At 38.9% G+C, this 20,569-nt stretch overlaps 1 protein-coding gene across 1 annotated transcript in view; it reads right to left on the bottom strand.

The window, feature by feature from the left end:
* Positions 1 to 19,327, bottom strand: part of LOC149833733 (DNA-directed RNA polymerases II, IV and V subunit 6A-like) — a 48,606-nt gene extending 29,279 nt beyond the window's left edge. Inside the window, exon 1 of the mRNA XM_090010982.1 lies at positions 19,224 to 19,327. Within this exon, the coding sequence (XP_089867108.1) occupies positions 19,224 to 19,258 (35 nt within the window). The 5' untranslated portion in view covers positions 19,259 to 19,327. The remainder of the gene's footprint in view (positions 1 to 19,223) is intronic.
* Positions 19,328 to 20,569: the final 1,242 nt, after the last annotated feature.

Genomic DNA, 20,569 nt, shown 5'->3' with positions numbered 1-20,569 from the left:
CATTTTGTCGCGTCCCGACTAAATAATTGCTTCAACCGAGAGATACTCTAAAGTCCACAAAAATTTATGTGTTTATTTTCAGTATTCATCAACCATAAATAAATCGATGAACTTTTGGATGTTAAAAAGGTTTAGAGCTTAATCAAATGCTTTATGGATCTGGATCTTGATAGAATATCCACAGATATCGACATCCAAGAAACCCAGTTCTGATGATACATGTGACACTTGAGAGAGATTCACTGAATCTCTGAGTTTATCTTGTTCAAATCCAGTATGGATCCGATCTCATAGAATATATAACAAGAACTCGAATCCATTTAGTGAACTTGATCCGGGTTCAAAGTACATATAAAAGAGAGAATGGAGCTCTCGGGAGATCCGGAGCAGTCATGGCATAAGTCTGGATCCAACCTCAAATCATCTTTGATCCAAAAGAAGATCCATATTGATTTGGAGTCCATAATTGGACTCAAACCAATTAAAAACACAAATACACGAGTTGGTATTGGAATCCAATAGTGACCCGATCCGACTACAAACCTCTTCTTAAAAACTTTTCTTTCAAGATTGTTTTTATTTGGATCTTTAAAAGATCCAAATCCAAAACACCATTTTTGGCTTTTTGGATATATATATATATATATGTACAACAACAACAACTACGGCTTCATCCCAAAACAATTGGAGTCGGCGATATGAACCAAAAAAGAAAATCATTCTGGGTCTTCCACATGAATCCTTCTCCTCCAATCATTTCTATCCAATTTCATGTCCTCGGTGAGGTTCAAAGCGTTCATATCCTTTCCTATTACCTTCATTCATGTCTTCCTAGGCCTACCCCGGCCTCTTTTAACTAATCTATTTTCCCATTTCTCCATCCATCTAACTAGAGCATCATCAGGCCTCCGCCGAATATGTCCAAACCACCGTAAACATTCTCTCTCATCTTATTTTCAATGGGTGCAAAACCTACCTTCTTACGTATCCCCTCGTTCCGAATCTTATCTTTTATTGTATTTCCACACATCCATCTCAACATACGCATCTCAGCTACAGTCGTTTTTTGAATATGATGTCTCTTGGTAGTCCAACATTCCGTACCATATAGTAAAGCGGGCCTAATAGTCGTCCTATAAAACTTTCCCTTCAACCGCAATGGCGTTCTACGATCGCACAACACTCCAGTTGCACTCTTCCATTTCATCCACCCAACCTTTATCATATGATTTACATCTCCATCAATTTCTCCATACTTTTGAATGATAGATCCCAAATATTTGAAACAATCATCCACCGGTATTTCTTGCTCACCAAGCTTCACTACACTCTCATCACTACTTCGTTGCTTACTAAACCGACATTCCATGTATTTTGTCTTACTCTTACTCAACTTAAAACCTCTTGCTTCCAATGTCTGTCTCCACATGGCACATTTTCTTGAATTGATCTCGTAAGCTCATCCATCACTATAGCAAATAGGAAAGGGCTTAAAGCAGATCCTTGATGTAACCCAACCGTTATAGGAAAATTGGTTGTCACCCCTCCACAAGTGCGGACATTGGTTACTACTCCTTCATACATATCTTTAATTATACTAATGTACTTGAGAGAAACACCTTTCTTCATCATTGTCCACCAGAGAACGTCCCTAGGTACTCTATTGTAAGCCTTCTCCAAATCAATAAAAACCATATGCAAATCTTTGTTCCTCTCTCTATTTCTCTCAATAAGTTGTCTAAGAAGATGTATAGCTTCCATAGTTGATCTTCCAGGCATAAAACCAAATTGATTCTCCGATATCATGACAACCTTCCTCAACCTAGACTCAATCACCCTCTCCCAAAGTTTCATAGTATGACTCATGAGTTTTATACCACGATAGTTTGTGCAATCTTGTATATCACCCTTATTCTTATATAGAGGCACCAAAGTACTCTTCCTCTACTCATTAGGCATCTTATTTGTCCGTCAAATCTTGTTAAAAAGATTTTTCAGTCATTCTAAACCTTTCTCTCCCAAGCATTTTCAAGCCTCGATAGGTATACCATATGGGCCAACTGCCCTTCTTGATTTCATTTTCTTCAAAGCCTCTGCAATTTCTTTCTTTTGAATCTTGCGCATGAAATCACGATTCATCTCATGAAAAGGAATGGAGAAGTCTCCAAGATCCTGAGCATGACTTCCATTAAATAGCTTATCAAAATAATCTTTCCATCTCTCCTTAATCTCCTCATCTTTGACTAAACCCCTTTCTGTTTCATCTTTGATACATCTAACCATATTCAGAGCCCTCGATTTCCTATCTCTCATCTTTGCAAGCCTATAAATATCCTTCTCGCCCTCTTTGGTATCCAACTTGTCATAAACCTCCTTATATACCTTATCCCTCACGTTTCAAACTACTTTTTTAGCTTCTTTCTTTGCTATCATATATTTCTCCAAATTCTCATTATCACGACTCTTAGATTTTTATAACACTCTCTTTTAACCTTAATAGCTAATCTGATATCCTCGTTCCACCATGATGTATCCTTACCTAGCGGTGCACCGCCTTTAGACTCACCTAATACCTCCTTAGCCACCTTTCTCATGCCACCCGCTATCTTATTCCACATTGATTCTGAATCCTCCTCGAGACACCAATCAGCTTCCTTAACTACCTGCTCTACAAACATTCTTGGTTTAGCTCCTTTCAGTGCCCACCACTTAATTCTAGGATCTATCTTATGTCTATCCTTTTTGCGGCATTGTCTAATTCCTATGTCACATGGGTGCGGGTACGGGTGCGGGTGCGACACGGGTGCGGCGCAATTTCAAAAATTTTGGACACGGGGACTCGGCTATATATATATTAAAAATAAAATAAAATATATATATATAAGACTCGGTCAAAGTTGTGCCCATTAGGGGACAGGTGATGAGTTGTGAAGGCATTCTGTACACTTTCTTCATACAGGAATAATTCACTTTTGGGCACTTTCTTCATACACTATAATAATTCACTTTCTTCATACAGGAAAAAACCACAAAAACTTGAGTTGTGCCCATTCTGTACTAAAAACTTGAAAGTGTACAGGTTTTTTAGTTGTGATGGGTTTTTTTCCTTACAGTTGTAGCCCAGAAAATTTTAAAAAAAAATTCCAAAAAAAAAAATTCCAAAAAATGCACCAAAATGACCCTGGGTGTGTTGGCCACACCCAGGGTCGGGTTGACCGAGTCCGAGCCGCACCCGTGTCCGCACCCGTGTCGGTGCGTGTCGACGCGGATGCGGCGACCTTGGAGCCGAGTCTGTGTGACATAGTCTAATTCTAAGATCTAAAATTAAGACTTTATGTTGTGTAGCTACATTTTCTCTTGGTATAACCTTACAATCGATGCAACAACCCCTATCTCTCTTTCTAAGTAGGAAAAAATCTATTTGACTGGTATTAACCCCACTTTTAAATGTTACTAGGTGAGACTCCCTCTTCCTAAACCAAGTGTTTGCTAAGATCATATCATAGGACAAACCAAAATCTAAAATCCTTTCTCCACTTTCGTTTCTTTCTCCTATACCATAGCCTCCATGGATACTCTCAAATACATCCCTATTAATGCCTATATATATATATATATATATATGCACCAACAACAACAACTACGCCTTCATCCCAAAACAATTGGGGTCAGCGATATGAACCAACAAAGAAAATCATTATGGGTCTTCCACATGAATCCTTCTCCTCCATTCATTTCTATCCAATGTCATGTCCTCGGTGAGGTTCAAAGCATTCATATCCTTTCCTATCACCTCCATCCATGTCTTTCTAGGCCTACCCCGACCTCTTTTAACTAATATATTTTCCCATTTCTCCATCCTTCTAACTGGAGCATCATTAGGCCTTCGTCGAATATGTCCAAACCACCGTAAACGATTATCTCTCATCTTATTTTCAATGAGTGCAATGCCTACCTTCTTACGTATCTCCTCGTTCCAAATCTTATCTTTTATTGTATTTCCACACATCCTTCTCAGCATACGCATCTCAGCTACACTCATTTTTTTAATATGATGTCTTTTGGCTGCCCAACATTCTGTACTATATAGTAAAGTGGGCCTAATAGTAGTCCTATAAAACTTTTCCTTCAACCGCAATGACATTCTACGATCGCACAACACTCCAGTTGCACTCTTCCATTTCATCCACCCAACCTTTATCATATGATTTACATCTCCATCAATTTCTCCATACTTTTGAATGATAGATCCCAAATATTTGAAAGAATCATCTACCAGTATTTCTTGCTCACCAAGCTTCACTACACTCCCATCACTACTTCGTTGCTTACTAAATCGGCATTCCATGTATTTTGTCTTACTCTTACTCAACTTAAAACCTCTTGCTTCCAATGTCTGTCTCCATAATTCTAACTTAGCATTAACCCCAACTCTAGACTCATCAATCAAAACAATATCATCAGCAAACATACACCACGGCACATTTTCTTGAATTGATCTCGTAAGCTCATCCATCACTATAGCAAATAGGAAAGGGCTTAAAGCAGATCCTTGATGTAACCCAACCGTTATAGGAAAATTGGTTGTCACCCCTCCACAAGTGCGGACATTGGTTACTACTCCTTCATACATATCTTTAATTATACTAATGTACTTGAGAGAAACACCTTTCTTCATCATTGTCCACCAGAGAACGTCCCTAGGTACTCTATCGTAAGCCTTCTCCAAATCAATAAAAACCATATGCAAATCTTTGTTCCTCTCTCTATTTCTCTCAATAAGTTGTCTAAGAAGATGTATAGCTTCCATAGTTGATCTTCCATATATATATATATATATATATATATATATATATATATATATATATATATATATATATATAATAGAAGATTGAGTTGGGTCCTACTGGACCCAACCCAATCCAAATTTGGGTCTCAAACCCAAAGCATTGGGTCAAATCCAAGTTGGATCCAACCGGATCCGAGCAAGGATGTCGACATCCCACCCTCTTGCCTCCCTATTTAAACCCCTTGGGGAGGGGGGCTTTTTAAATTGCACGCCCTCCACTCTCTGCTTACTCTCTCCCTCTCCCTGGTGTCACCTCTCTGGTCTTGTCCCAGTTTGGAACCAAAAGTGGCTCGGCCTGACTGCCGAGTCCTCACCCCAGTCCCCTTGTTGTGCTCGAGGGGCAGCAACTACTATTGTTATGGTCTCGAGTCAAGCCGAACCGAGCTAAGCCTGATTCGGTCCAGTACCCCCAGGTCGGCTCGAGTGTGCCAAGTCTGACTCGGTTTCACCAAGCTAGCTCAATCGGACCCTGCCAGCCCTCCCTCGGCCTGACTTGTTAGGCACTCTGACCTCAACTAGCACCGAGCCCAGCTCAGTTCTCCTTAGACCAGCTCGGCTAGCCGCCGAGACCGGCTCGACTTCTTATACTCAGACAGGCTCGACCTGGGTTCGAGTTCGACCCCAGCGACACAATCATCGTCTCGTCCGCTAATATAAGATTTTAACATCATTCTTTATGCACCATGATAAAATCTTTTTTTTAGCGCTCCACATTGGCACAATGGACGAGACACGCTTACCGAGGCACTAGCCTTTAAGAATTTACGCTCAGAATCGTCAGAGATTCGGACCATCTCTGAGGTAGGGAAAAGTTGCACACGATGACGACAGCGAAATATTTTTCATATATATGTATTATATTTACGTTAAATATGTATATATATGCATGCTCTTAACTCAAGGACACAGTTTTGTGTATTTTTGTCCCATTTAAATTTTGTTATTTACTTTGTTGTCGCGTTATAACGTGCACAAGCTCCTGCTTTACGCAATTTACTTAGCCCAATGTATGGTTTCATACACTGGGCTTTGCTTACGCAATTTACTTAACCTGATGTAAGATTTTGTACATTGTGTCTTGTTTATGCAATTTATTTAGCCTGATGCGTGGTTTTACACACCGGGCCCTGCTCTATGCTATTTACTTATCATCGCACTGTGATGTGCACAGGCTTCTGCTTTAATATATATGTATCATATATACATAATATAATTATATAAGGTACATAGTTTTGTGTACTCTTGCTCTATTTTCAAATTGCAAGCGCATTTATTTAGAGTACGCAGTTTTACATACTACTGCTTACTTTAAATTACGCCAGTATGTTTTTAAAGATGCAAATTTGGCATTCCTTGATGTAACTCAATTTCAAAAGAATCTTCATGTGATATTTTAAGCGCGCATACTCCGATGTCTCAAAAAAAAAATAAGTTTTTATGTTCGCATATTCACGATATTCAGCATTCATATGTGTCGCTTATCCTACAAATAAAACAAAGCTCTCATGCATCAATGTTATTGTGTATGTGCTTATTGGACAACTACCAAGCTTTGGGGTGTCCATGGAAACACCTTTTCAACCTGGTTTGAACCTTTAAATAAGTTGAGATTGGCATGACTCAGGCATTCGCAACTCAGTTTTCTCTTCAAACCAATGTCACGAAAATACCTCGACAAGGTAGACTTCGATCGTACGTATGTCAAGTCCTTTTTTGTATCCGGAATGACTCGGATATGCCCTTAGTCTAAGGCATGGAAAATCGTGATTTTCAGTGTTGTGATTGGTGTTCTTCCTGAGAACTCAATATCATTCTCATCGTTGTAGTACTATCAGACATGCTCGTACGACGATGAATGGATTTGAGGTTTATGACAAACCTCGTTGTGGGACAATGCACCATATTATAGGAAAATCACATAAAGAGAGATGATCGCCTTCACAGGCAAGATGCTTGATTTGGTTTAAAAGATTAAACCATATTGAATGGGTTGTAAGTTAAAATAAGACCCGACGTACTCATTCATCCTTTGGTTCTCTCAAGAGAGAAGATATGAGGTACAAACTTTGATGGATAAGTTGTTAACAACTATTCTTCTCGAGTGGCAAGGGCTCGACGACCCCGATCATCGGAGTTAGGGGACTAGGCTACCAAATATTATCCTAGGTGGCAGATCTCATTGACTTCTGCAGAAGTTTGGATGCATCCCTCAGTTACAAGTGGCCTTGGAAAATTCTCTCTCAGTCATTATATCATCCTCTTTGGAGCAGATTTAGCTAATCGTCTGTGGTATTAAAATACATGGAATAATAAACCCCCGATTGGTCTCAGTTGCTTCTACGTATTTGTGAGTACCCACAGGTCGTTAATTATCGAAACAAAATTATGATGTTCATTTTGTTTCTCTTGAAACCGAATGTTGTGAAATTTGATAATGCATATGTTAGTCTTGTTCTGACGTCTGATATCAATGCACCTACCAGGCTTTTATGATTCTGACCTGTTTTATAGGATACAGGTGACGAATAGACAGATGCTTCAGGCGATGGCGCGATGATGCAATGACATCAAGAATCTACTCTGTTGTTCACTCCTAAGCACGTTTTGTAATTTTGTAAAATGACTTTTGTATACTCTTTATATCTAAAACCTTGTTTTGAATCTTCATGGTTTTGAATTGATGTATGAAAATGTGGACCCAAATCAAAGACATTTAGGGACCCAATTTGTTGGATGGGAATTTCGCCTGTAATCCACCCAAAATTTGTCGACTTGTTCCTTCCAAACATTATCTTATGCTGAATTATTATTTTCGACTCTAGAAAATGATTGATTGTTAAAATTTCAAATTTTTCATACAAAATTTACAAGTTCGGGATTTTGGGGTGTTCTAGATACTGAAAAAGGTGCAAAAGTGTCACTAGGATCCAACCCGATCCATGTAAAGATTATGTACAATCTGGATACATTAGGACCCGAGCCATGTAACCTTTCCTTTTAATCGGGTCTGGATACACCAGACCCAGATCCACAACTCTATAATGTAAAATTATAAATGCACAGTTTTAGATCACGATTTCTATTCGTGACACCTCTATATTCAGAAATCGTGACAGTCGCAGTCATCTCTTTGGATTCCCTTCTTCGTCTCTCTCGCTCTCTCTCTCTCTCCCTCTCTCTCTCTTTTCTCTTTCTCAATACAGGTACACGTGAAAATCTAACATGGTATCAGAGCGGAGATCCATCTAAAGGCCGAAAAAGATTCCGGTAGGGGTGACAATCAGACATTTGAGGTTTTTCGTTCCTCCCTTTCTTCCCTTTTGTTCTTCTTCATTTCTTTCCTTCTTTACTCATTCCCTTATGTCTCCTCTTTCTGAAATCTCCTGTGTACTCACACCTCGCGTGGGTTTTACTTTTTTTGTGAATTTGTGATTCACGTGAACCCAGATCGTGGATAAAAGGTGACAGTATTTCACGTGAATCGATTCACGTGAAACACCAAATTTTTTTTTATATTAATTGCTTGATCTTCCTTTGCCCTATCTTCTCCAAATCTACCTTTGCATATTCGAATACTACAGTGTTTCTCATGATTCCTTACTGTTATGATGTGCAATTTACTTCTTGATTATCCATTTCTATACTTGTCAAAAAAAAAAAGAGGTATATTTAACATGTTATCACTCTCAATCAAATCTTTCTTCAAGTTTTCTCAACCAGCTCGTTTCTGAAGAGTTGAATACCTCAAATTTCTTGATTTAGAAGAGACAAAGTATTCCTTTTATAAGGAGTCAAGATCTCTTAGGTCACCTGGATGGAACCACTCCAGTCCCACCAGAATTTGTCCCGAGAGAAGAGAAAGATGATCAAGGGGTGAGTTCGATCGTGTATGTGAAAAATGATGAATTCCTCAATTGGGAAAGGAAAGATCAATCAATTGTTGCCTACATCACCTCAACCCTGTCTCAAGAGGTCCTTGTTGTCATTCCTGACAATTGTACAGCACTACAACTCTGAGAGCGACTGGTTCAGACGTATTCGCAGGTTTCTCAAACAAGAGTGGTTTTTCTAAAAAGGAAATTTCAATTGCTAAGAAAAGATTGCATGACCATCATGGAATATTTGAACAAGATAAAGATCAGCTTGCAGTTATAGGATGTGTCGTTAGTGACAATGACATGGTGCAACAAACTTTGAGTGGATTGGGATCTGACTACAATATGACAGTCACTTCACTATTGTGCCTTCCTGTTCTTCCTACCTTTGATGAGCTACGAGCCAAATTGATCCAGTATGAAATGACTCTGAAGGGATTCTCTGAAGAAACTCACATTCACCCAAATTCTCAAGAAGTTTTTGCCACAGGAGTGACTTATGGTAGAGGACGGGGACGAGGAGGACAAGGGCAAAGTGGACACGAAAGGCGTGGTCTGCTTCCCACTCCAAACACGTTAGCTCATGCGCAGGGACCAAGATCTGTCCCAACTTGCTTCCTTTGTAACAAAAGGGGGCATATCAAGGCGAATTATTGGCATAATCCAGAGAATAAAGGAAAGGGTCCATAGACAGAAACCAAAAGAAAGTTCACAAATACCAGAGACAATGGAGAGATTAAAGAAATGTTGATATCTGCCTTGTCAGAGTTTAAATTAAAGCAGAGTGATGAAGGCACTTGGTTTGTCGACTCAGGGCAGCGACTCATGTGACAGGCGATGCAGGTAAAATTTCTAACCCTATTCCTTATTTTGGAAAAAGTAAGATTGTCACTGGAGATGGATCCCGCCATCTTGTTTCTCATGTTGGAAAAACTGTCATTCCCATGTCATATTTCACTCTTACTCTTTCTGACGTTCTTCATGCTCCTGACATCAAGAAAAATATTGTCTTTGTCTCCAAACTTATTGATGATAATAATGCTTCAGTTGAATTCACTCACTTCTCTGTGCAGATCAAGGACCTACGCATGAGGAAAACATTTGTTGAAGGAAAGAGACAAGGCAATATGTATGTCTTTGAAGAAGCTCCATGTCATGTTGTCTACCCTGTTCATCTGAATTCAAAGCCTTCATTAGAGTCATGTTCATCCTCTTCTGGTAATGTTTTTAGTATTTTTGAATGTAATAAGTCATTCTTATGGGAAGAAGGGTGTCTTGCCCTCACACTCCTCAACAAAATGGGATTGCTGAACGAAAACATAGGCATATCGTTGAAAGTGCCATGAGTATGCTTTATGACAGTAATCTTCCCATCAACCTATGGACAAAAGCTTTCCATTCTGTCGTACATTTGATAAATAGACTGCCTATGGTTGTTCTGGAACATAAGTCTCCTTATCACTGTCTTTTTGGAGCTCATCCTAGTTATCATGATCTGTGTGTTTTTTGATGTATTTGTTATGTGCATATTGATCAGTCCCTGAGGAACAAGTTTTAGGACAAGGCCCAGAAGTGTAGATTTGTGGGATATACAGATGACTACAAATGATATAGGTGTTATGATCCCACCAACAAACGCATCAGAATCTCAAGAAATATTGTCTTTGATGAACAAAATTTTGATCACGAAGCTGACGCAACGAATATGTCAACTAAAGTTTACTATCCTTGGCTGAGTTCAGAACTTTTTGTTGGCTCCAATGAAGCATGTTCCTCAAATTGTGTGCAGCAAGAAGAAGAGATGTTTGAGAACACTGGGACGTCGGGATCACATAATGCAAAGGAAGTACCAGGCAGATACAAAGGCATTGTCTATTCTAGACAAAGACCAACAGCATCAAGCCATTCAGATCATGTCTCAATCACCAATCCTACTCCTCATGCTCTTGAGGTCAGAAAATCAAACCGCATACGACATCCCATTGACAGGTGGGTTAGCTATAACAACTTCTCCTTATACCTTCAACTCTTTTTAACTGCCCACAATAAGGAAGATGAGCCCATTATGTACTATCAGGCAACCACTTCTACCAAATGGGTAGAAGCCATGAATGATGAAATGCAAGTCTTACATAAATGTAGAACTTGGGAAGTTGTTCCTAGACCACCTGACAAAAATGTTGTCGGATGTAAATGGTCTACAAAATAAAGTACAAGCCAGATGGAACCATTGAACGATATAAGGCAAGGCTTGTGGTAAAAGGATTCACTCAAGAAGCAGGACAAGATTATGATGAGACCTTTAGTCCGGTTGTAAGAATGGGAACAATTTGAATTATTATTTCTCTGGTTGTTGAACATGGATGGAAGTTGAGTCAGCTTGATGTGAAAAATGCATTCTTGCATGGAGCAACCCCCTGGATATCAAGAACAAAATTGTAAAACCCATGTATGCAGGTTAAAAAGAGTTATCTATGGTCTGAAGCAAGCATCTCGCTCTTGGTTTGATAGCTTCTCGCTAGAGATTCAGAAACATGGATTTTCATGTTCCATGTTGGACCACTCATTATTTATTTTTAGAAGTCAGAGTGTGACCACTCTATTATTAATTTATGTTGATGATATTATCATCACAGGAAACTCTGCGGCCCACATCCAAAAAGTAAAAGACTTACTAGGTCAGAGGTTCAAAATGAAAGATCTTAGAGTTCTACGTTATTTTCTTGGTGTAGAAGTTGATAACCAGGCTCATGGCTTGACACTCACTCAGCATAAGTACACCGTAGATGTTCTTAGCAAGGCAGGCATGAAAGACTACAAACCTCTAGGAACTCCGAGTGTGCTTCATCAAAAACTTAGCGCTCATGATGGAGATCTATGTGATGACCCCACCAAGTATCGAAGCATAATAGGAATGTTACAGTACCTCACATTCACTAGACCTGATATTGTTTATTCAGTCAACCAAGTGCCTCAATTTATGCATACGCCACGTACTGGACATATGGAAGTGATCAAGAGGATCCTTAGATATCTGAAAGGGACTATTGAGGATAAATTGATATATTCACCACAGTCATATGGCAAAGATGAGCACGAACTTATTGTATATTGTGATGCAGACTGGGCAGGAGATCCTGACGAACGACGATCTACATCAAGATATTGTGTCTTCATTAGAAGAAATTTAGTCTCTTGGAGCAGTAGAAAACAAAAAACTATCGCTAGATTAAGCACTGAGGCTGAGTATAGATCCATGGTTGCTGCTACTGCCGAAGCCACATGGATCAGGCATTTACTAACTGAAGTAGAAGAAAAGATCTCCCACACTACCTTGCTATGTGACAACCAAAGTGCTATCAACATGTCATTCAATCCAATACATCACAGTCGTGCTAAGCACATTAAGATCCATTAACACTTTGTGAGACAGAAGGTTGAAGAAAAAGAGATTGAGCCTGAGTTCGTCAGTATTGAAAAACAAGTTGCAGACATATTTACCAAAGGGTTAACAAAGGATCGTTTTTGGATGCTTAAAGGCAAGTTGTTCATGGTCCAAAACCATGATCAACTTGAGGGGGGCTGAAAAAGGTGCAAAAGTGTCACTAGGCTCCGACCCGATCCATGTTGATTCATGTAAAGATTATGTACAGTCTGGATACATTAGGACCCAAGCCTATAACCTTTCCTTTTAATCGAGTCTGGATACACTAGACCCAGATCCACACCTCTGTAATGTAAAATTATAAATGCACAATTTTAGGTCACGATTTCTACAGCCGCAGTCATCTCTTTGGATTCCCTTCTTCGTCTCTCTCTCTCTCTCTCTCTCTCTCTCTCTCTCTCTCTCTCTCTCTCTCTCTCAATACAGGTACACATGAAAATCTAACAGATACCACCCGAAAAAAATGTATGGCAATAGTTGCACTTGATTTGCAATTGGTTTTCACTCATTACACGAGTTCCCCATTGTCATGTGGGATCATTTAAAGTCATCTTCCTCCAAAATAACTCAATAAGAGTAAGAAATAAGGTTTATTTACCTTAACCCACTTCTTTGGGTGAAAAAACAGTAGAAATGCACTCATGACGAAATCATGAAAGCCCTCTCCCCGATGCAAAGATCGGCCCTCAAAATGGTCTCAAGGCTTCTAGGGTGTGTGGGAAGCCCTCTAGTATGTTATATACGAATAAAGGTTTTGGCCCTTAAAAGTCTTTTAAAACCAAAAACTTAAAACCCGAGTTTTGCCCTTTTTAAAGTTTGTTGGTATCGTATCGTACGATATGATACAAATTGTATCATACAATATGTGTGATACACATACAATACACACTTGTATCGAGATACGGATGTGATTCATATCATGCCCTTGCATCGATACAATATGTATCATAGCATACTGTACCATACGAACAACATTGGTCAAGATAATTATCTTCAAGCATTAGTGATGCACAGCAAGAGAAAGTTTCTACCCAGTGTCATAGGGTCTATCTAGCTCCATTTTGTATTTTTATATTTTTTTTAATTTGATTCAAATTTATATCGAACTATCATACCTAATCCATATTGATAACTAGGATAAGCATGTTTTGGTTAGAAAATTCATCGTTAAAATTAGAATTCTCATCTATAAATAGATGAGAGATCTAGGGGGTTCAAACTGCAATTTGAGATTTTTTAAAGTAATTCCTTTTTCAATTTAATTTCTAATTATTTTCTATAATTTTGCTTTCCTAGATAATTTTGGATATTCTTAGTTTCATAGTTGCATTTGGGTGACAATCTATGGCATCTTAGGAGCACTCTTCTTGATTTCTCTGCATCAAATTAGCATCAAAACAAGAGAAATTGTTCACCTTGATTCATTCAAACAAACGAAATTGAGAAAATGATCCTATTGGCTTCAAGATTCACCAGATGTTCAACCCAAGGAGTGGGTATTGATAGGAATGTGACTAATAACCTGTGACAGATTCCTCAACCAATGGATCCAATGTCATCCGCTGACAGATTTCATGACAACAATACATGACCTTGTTAGTTTAAATAGATATTTGGGTCACATTGAGTTGGTTCTAGTGGATAATAGGATGAATATGGATCTACATAGGAGGTGGAAGGTTGTGTGAGGGATTTGGATCAAATAGGGTCAATTTTGGAGGATTTTGGGATGGACTCAAGCCTGAAATCGGATCGGATGGAGCACGTGAAGGTTGAAACAGGTTCTAGTTATTTGAAGCGATCCCAAGATGGCATATTAAGGAAGAACAAAAAGGAACCCATTTGATTCATAAGCCTAAACCCTATGATAGGGTAGCAAAGATGTGGTGGTTGAGATATGGTTTTGGAACCCACCCAACCTCACAACCGATGGGGTCTCACCAAAAAGGCCAGCCACTGGTAGCTAAGGCTGCCATTCCTAATCGAAGGCATCCCATAGACTCTATCTCTTCCAATGATTGGCCTTTCAGTGGTTGCTTGAACATTCTACAGAAGTGAGAAGAGGGTGATTGGATATAACTTTCAACCATCAACCAATGGTGTCCAACATGCCAGGAAACCTTCCAACCATCAACCAATGGTGTCATTGATCATATGACATACTAACAACTTGCACCTCACCTTGCAAGGCTACACGAGAAGAGAGGTACGCAACTGAAGGGAAGAGAGATCAGAAAGAATCAGAAGTGCAGGTTTGTTGGATATGCGGATGATTACAAGGCCTACCGGTGCTATGATGCTGCCAGTAGACGAACTAAAGTCTCCAGAAACATTGTTTCTGATGAAAATGATTTTGCAAATGAAGAAGATGCTTTTACTAAGCCCGAGACAGACACACTTTTCTATGATCCATGGCTCAGCATGAGTATTTTTTCTGGAGTTGGCGGTGAATGATCTCACTCTTGTGTACTGGAGTCACCACAGCATCTTGGGGCAGAAAATCAGACTTCCACAAATGTCAATAAGTTTATTGGTCATGTTTATACAAGAGGAGAAAGAGGCACGTTTTTCTCTGAAGATACATGACAAGATCTTTCTTCTTCTTCTTCAGCCGACTATGACCCAATCAATCCCATAGCGAGAAGCACCATTTGTCAGACGGTCAGAAAGAGTTCGACATCCTATCGAGAAATGGGTCAACTATGAGAATTTTACTTTGGACTTTTAATTATTCTTATCTCAAATTGAGAAAGAACGTGAACCTATCAATTTTCATCCAGCTATCAACTCTAAAAAATGGATTCAGACCATGAATGAAGAAATGGAGGCATTGTATCAATGTCAGACTTGGACGATAGTTACTAGACCTTCAAATAAGAATGTTGTCGGGTCTCGATGGGTATACAAAATCAAATACAAACCAGATGGGAGTGTGGAACGATACAAAGTGTGCCTTGTAGCGAAGGGATTCACACAAGAGTTTGGGCAGGACTGATGAAACTTTTAGTTCAGTTGTGAAGATGAAAACGATTTGTATTATGCTATCATTGGTTGTCCATCATGGATGGGGGATGAGTCAATTAGACGTAAAAAATGTCTTTCTTCATGGACACTCGAAGGAAGAAGTTTACATGGAACAACCTCCGGGATATACTGAGGGAAATCCTAAAGGCTATGTTTGCAAATTGCAAATTACTACATTTTGGCTGATATATGTTGATGATATAGTAATTAAAGGGAGCAGTGCAAGTCATATTCAGCAAATTAAAGATCTCTGAGTCAAAGATTCAAAACGAAGGATCTTGGGGACCTTCAGTATTTCCTTGGAGTAGAAGTGGATAAACGAGGGGAGGGATTGACCTTGACACAACACAAATACACGATGGATTTGTTGGAAAAGGCTGGGATGAAGGACTGTAAACCCTTAGCCACCCCGAGTGTGCTTAATCAGAAATTAAGTATGCAGGATGGAGAGTTGTATCATGATCCAACAAAGTATCAGAGTCTAGTGGGAATGTTACAATATATGACTTTCACTAGACCTGATATCACATATTCAGTTAATCAAGTCTCTCAATTCATGCATGAGCCAAGAACGGGGCATATGGAAGCAGTGAAACGAATATTAAGATACCTAAAGGGCACTATTGGGGATGGGCTCCTATATTCCAAAAGTCACCCTCATAAGCCCTTCCATGACATTTGTGTTTATACAAATGCAGACTGGGCAGGGGATCCAGATGATATAAAGTCAGTTTCAGGGCATTGTGTTTTTATTGTACCTAATCTTGTCTCTTGGAATAGCAGAAGGCAGTGGCTCGATCTAGTATAGAAGTTGGATATAGAGCAATGGCTAGTGCTACAGCAGAGGTATCATGGATTAGGCACATGTTGACAGAGCTACAAGAGCCGATTTCTAATTGTATGCTTTTATGTGACAATCAAAGTGCCATTCAGATTTCCCTCAATCCCATACATCATGGCAAAACCAAGCACATTGAAATTGATCAACATTTCATTCGACAGAAGATTGAAGATAGAGAAATTGAGCCCCATTATGTCTGAACAAAAGATCAAATTGCAGATTTACTTACTAAAGGGCTCACGAAATGCCGATTCTGATTTTTTAAAAGCAAGTTGTCCATGGTCCAACACCATGCACAACTTGAGGGGGGTTATTAGAGCACGTGTGTATTTGATTATTAAAAGTTGTAGATAGATATTGGATCTGGGTTTTGGATCCATTGTTAATACCTTAGATATAAGGGTATCTTGTAAAGCATATTAGGGCACTCCCTTTATTTTAATAACATTGATTCACATCATGTAGTGAGTGGACGTTTTCTCCAAGGCAGCTTCATTTTCTCCACTACTTCTTCTTCCTGATTGCAGTAGGCGTTGGTGGTTTCTCCCTCAATTTCTGACGGAGATCAGAAGGAATCAAGAGGTCGTGGCAGACTTTTAGCTAGTTAGTGGGGGTCCTACCAATTAGATCTAGCTGGCAGCATGTTCGAAGAGGCCTTTGCTACTCTGAATATTGATCGATTGTGTTGTTCTAACATTGAATATGATGGTTTGCAATAATGGTCAAAAGCAGCAATAGATTGATGTCATAAAGGGTCGTGTGGCCATATATTGTTGCCAGGAAACCCACCAGAAATGATGTTGGATGCCCTCGATTTGAGAAATATTTCGGCAAACTACAAATCACGTTCTGATCAATATCTGCTCTGAGGGTTGAATATGGCAAATCTTGAAACCAACAAGAGTGTTTTCTTGAATAGTTCATTTGAGCGAATCGAAATGAATAATTCTCTTGTTCTGATAGCAGTTTGATGTAGAGAGGTCAAAAAGATTGTTCCTAAAATTTTACATATTGATACTTAAGCACAGGTAGGAAACTAAATTATCTGAGAATTTTTAAAACTATCGACAAACGCAAGAAATAATTGGAATTTAAACTAAAAATGAAAATTAACTTATAAAATCTCAAATTGAAATGAACTCCTTAGATCTCTCGTCTATTTATAGATGGATATTCTAATTTTAACATATTACACCTTAATGTTGATAAACTTTCTAACTACAACATGCTTATCAATATAAATTGGGTACAATGATCCAATATCCACAAAACAAAAGAAGATCCAAACTAAAAAATCAAAAAATACAAAATGAACTTAGATAGACTCTATGGACATAGGTAGAATTTTGCTCCAAATTTGCATCAATTAGCACTCAAAAATCCAAGTCCCAATCAGCCAATACCAAGCCTTTTAGAACTTAAAAGAGTAACATCTTCAAAACAAATGCCATGAGGTTTCCTCTACAGCATGGAATAAATCATTCTCACCTTAACAAGTTGTGGCGCTTGTACATCGTATTGCCAGTTGTTGGGACATAACTTTGAACATTGAACAAGAGCCAAGTAAATACCCTTATCCTAGGATCAAGACTTTAATCAAAGTAATTTTCTTTCCAAAAATCAGTTCTGATTGGGAAAGGTAATATAATTTGACCAAGAGAATTTTAGAGGTTGAGTATGTCCAAACAATGCCATCTACTCTTGTAGTTGGGCACCAATTAGAAAGGAAGTTCATCAACCATAATGCACTCTTTTGCTTCTTGTTTGGTTGTGTATCTTCTTCAATTAATACTTCAACCCCCCTCTCATCCTCAACATTCAACCAGTGAGTAGGTCTTATAAATTACAATGAGCACGAAACTTGTAATAGTGACAAACTAGTGGATGTCCCAATATCTGGATCTTCATAAAAAAACAACACTAAGAAGTTGCAGGGTGGCAACAAGGTGCAGTTGCAACAGTCCTAAGTGAGATACAAAGACCCATGCCTTTTGAAATCTAATCTAGCTACTTAAACATTAAACATGGACCCATTGGAACTTGCATATACCCAATGCCAAATTACCCCAGTAAGAGTGTGCAGTTAGGACCATTTGCACGTAACTTATACATAGTAAATTGAAGATAGTTTTCCCCAAATGCCAGTTATATAAAGATCCAATGATTTGATAAGATCTTCCATAGCCAGCTTTCCAGCTCAATAGTTCTGTACCTTCATAAGTACCAAATATTTTAAGTTTAATATTTTGATTTGATTATATAATAGTTGCTAATTGCTATGTTCAGTATTAACTAGTCCACCTCACAACCTGTATAATGAACTCATATCTGTACAGATCCCAAGGAAACAAGAAAACAAAATGATCCAAGGATAAACTTTATATGCTACACTTTGACAGCAATAGTCTCCCCAAAGCCTCGGCCATAGGAAGAAAGCATCAAAACAAGTGGCAGATAAATACAATTAGAATGTATGACACAGGAAGTTATTTAAAGGGACTACAAAGAGGAAAACAAAAGCAAAAAAAAAATCAGGGATTACTCCTCTTTAAATTGGTTTTTATAACAAGGAATCTCCTAACTAAAGGAAGGTGAAGGATCCAGTTATCCCGTTGCTAAAAGAGCGGATAAACTAGACCAAATAGTTCATCCACAATCAATTTAGTACAACACGTATGAACGAGGAAACCCCATTTGGCCTACTAAAACCCAAACTAAACTAATTAGCCATCATTTTTTCCCATATGCAATGATTCTAAGATATTCGCACCACAAACCACAAACCCATCCAAATAGACCATGAAATCTTCATCCAAATTTTAAAAGAAAAGGAGAAGAGAAACAGAAATAGCATTATGAAACAAAGAGAGACAAAACGAACACTCAACTGAATCCCACAACCTCACCCTACTTTGAAATCCCTCGATCGTGCAGAAAAACCAAACCCCAATACGCACAGTATCAGCACAAAATCCACCAAGAAAACCATCAAATAGTGAAAACCATATAAGACAAACAAATTTATTCATGCATGCCCAAAAAAAATTGCAACCAACAAAGTGAGTAAAAACGATGAAAAGAACATACGGGCAAATCTTTGCAGGATTTGCCAGAAAACGATTAGATGAAAGAATCTACCAAGATGTGGTGGGGGATCAAAAAATCCTATGAAAGAAGAGAAAATTTTACCCCATATCCATGTCGTTGTAGTCTTCGTCTGCCATTTTCGGATTGAAATCTCTCTCTCTGTCTCTCTCGCTCGCTCGCTCTTGCCCGCGCCCGAATGGAGGAAGAAAACCGAAGGAGGGGGGGTCTCTACAAAAGCCTAAATATAAATCTCCCGTGAGCCAGCATAAGTTATGAGAGTACTCCTTGCTTTACGAGATAATTACCAATTATGCCAATACGGTTTCTAAATCAACTCGGTTTTCTAAAAAACTGAACGATCCGAATTCAAATCGGTTATAATCTAACTATTAAAATAACGATTTTTCAAATTCAAAAATATCAGAAATAACAAATTTTATATATGTTTTAATTCGGCCCATTGCAGTGGAATGCAATTTTTTGTAGGAGTCGGCAACGGGCCGGACCAACATCCCGGTTCGGCCCGGCCCATTAGCAAAGGTTCGGCCCATGGCCCGCTCATGGGCCTATTGGGCGGGCCGGGTCGGGCTGAACTTATTACCGACTGCAATGATGGGAAAAAAAGACAAATGAAAAATGAAAAATTCTTCTAGTTCCTCTCTCCCCATGAGGAAAACTTAAAAACAACCCACTGTAAAATAACAGGCTGGACCAGGCCGATGTCGGGCCCACTCCGTGTCTGCCCAGTTCGGGCCAGGGCCGCCAGGCCAGGCCAGAGGCTCGGTTCGGGCCGAGCCATGGCCAAGTATAATGGCCCAGGCCCGACCCATGGCGGGCTGGACCGAGCCGGACCGCGGTCCACCTCTAATATTTTTTGCATGATATTATTAGCACGTTAAAAATGAGATATTTTCAAAATAACCATATTTTTTACAATATCACAATTTTAACAGCGAAATAATGGCTATTGAATAGATCGTTTTTAATTAGCCATATTTTCATAATATCGGCCATGCTTTTGACTTTGATTTTAAGTGTAAAATTCCAGGACTCAAATGGATCCTAACCTTATCAATCCAAATCCAGTGAAAGAGTTTCGGGTACGTTTATTATGATGAAGATCCAGCTGAAAGTGCATTTCTAATAGACGTTAAAATGCTTGTCACCAGGGGCGTAGCTAGGATTCATGTGAGGGGGGGGGGCAAACTAGCAAAAAAAAAATTATCTGTGCGATAGTTGGGAGTTCGGGGGCAGCGGCCCCAAAATTTTTTTTTTTTTAGATAAAATAAAAAAGGGCTACAATTATTAAAAAAAATCTATTTCATATGGACAAATCAAACTATTTGCTGCAGTCAGGGCTGGGCTAGGACGGGACTGGGCTACAAAAATGGATAAAAATCTATTTCATATGGAATCAGGGCTGGGCTTTAAAAAAAAAACAAAAAAAA

Source organism: Nuphar pumila, chromosome 6 (genome assembly GCF_984573655.1).
Source record: "Nuphar pumila chromosome 6, dmNupPumi1.hap1.1, whole genome shotgun sequence".
Classification (NCBI taxonomy): Eukaryota; Viridiplantae; Streptophyta; class Magnoliopsida; order Nymphaeales; family Nymphaeaceae; genus Nuphar; species Nuphar pumila.
The sequence above is the reverse complement of the archived record's forward strand: the minus strand, read 5'-3'. Positions and strand labels throughout refer to the sequence as shown.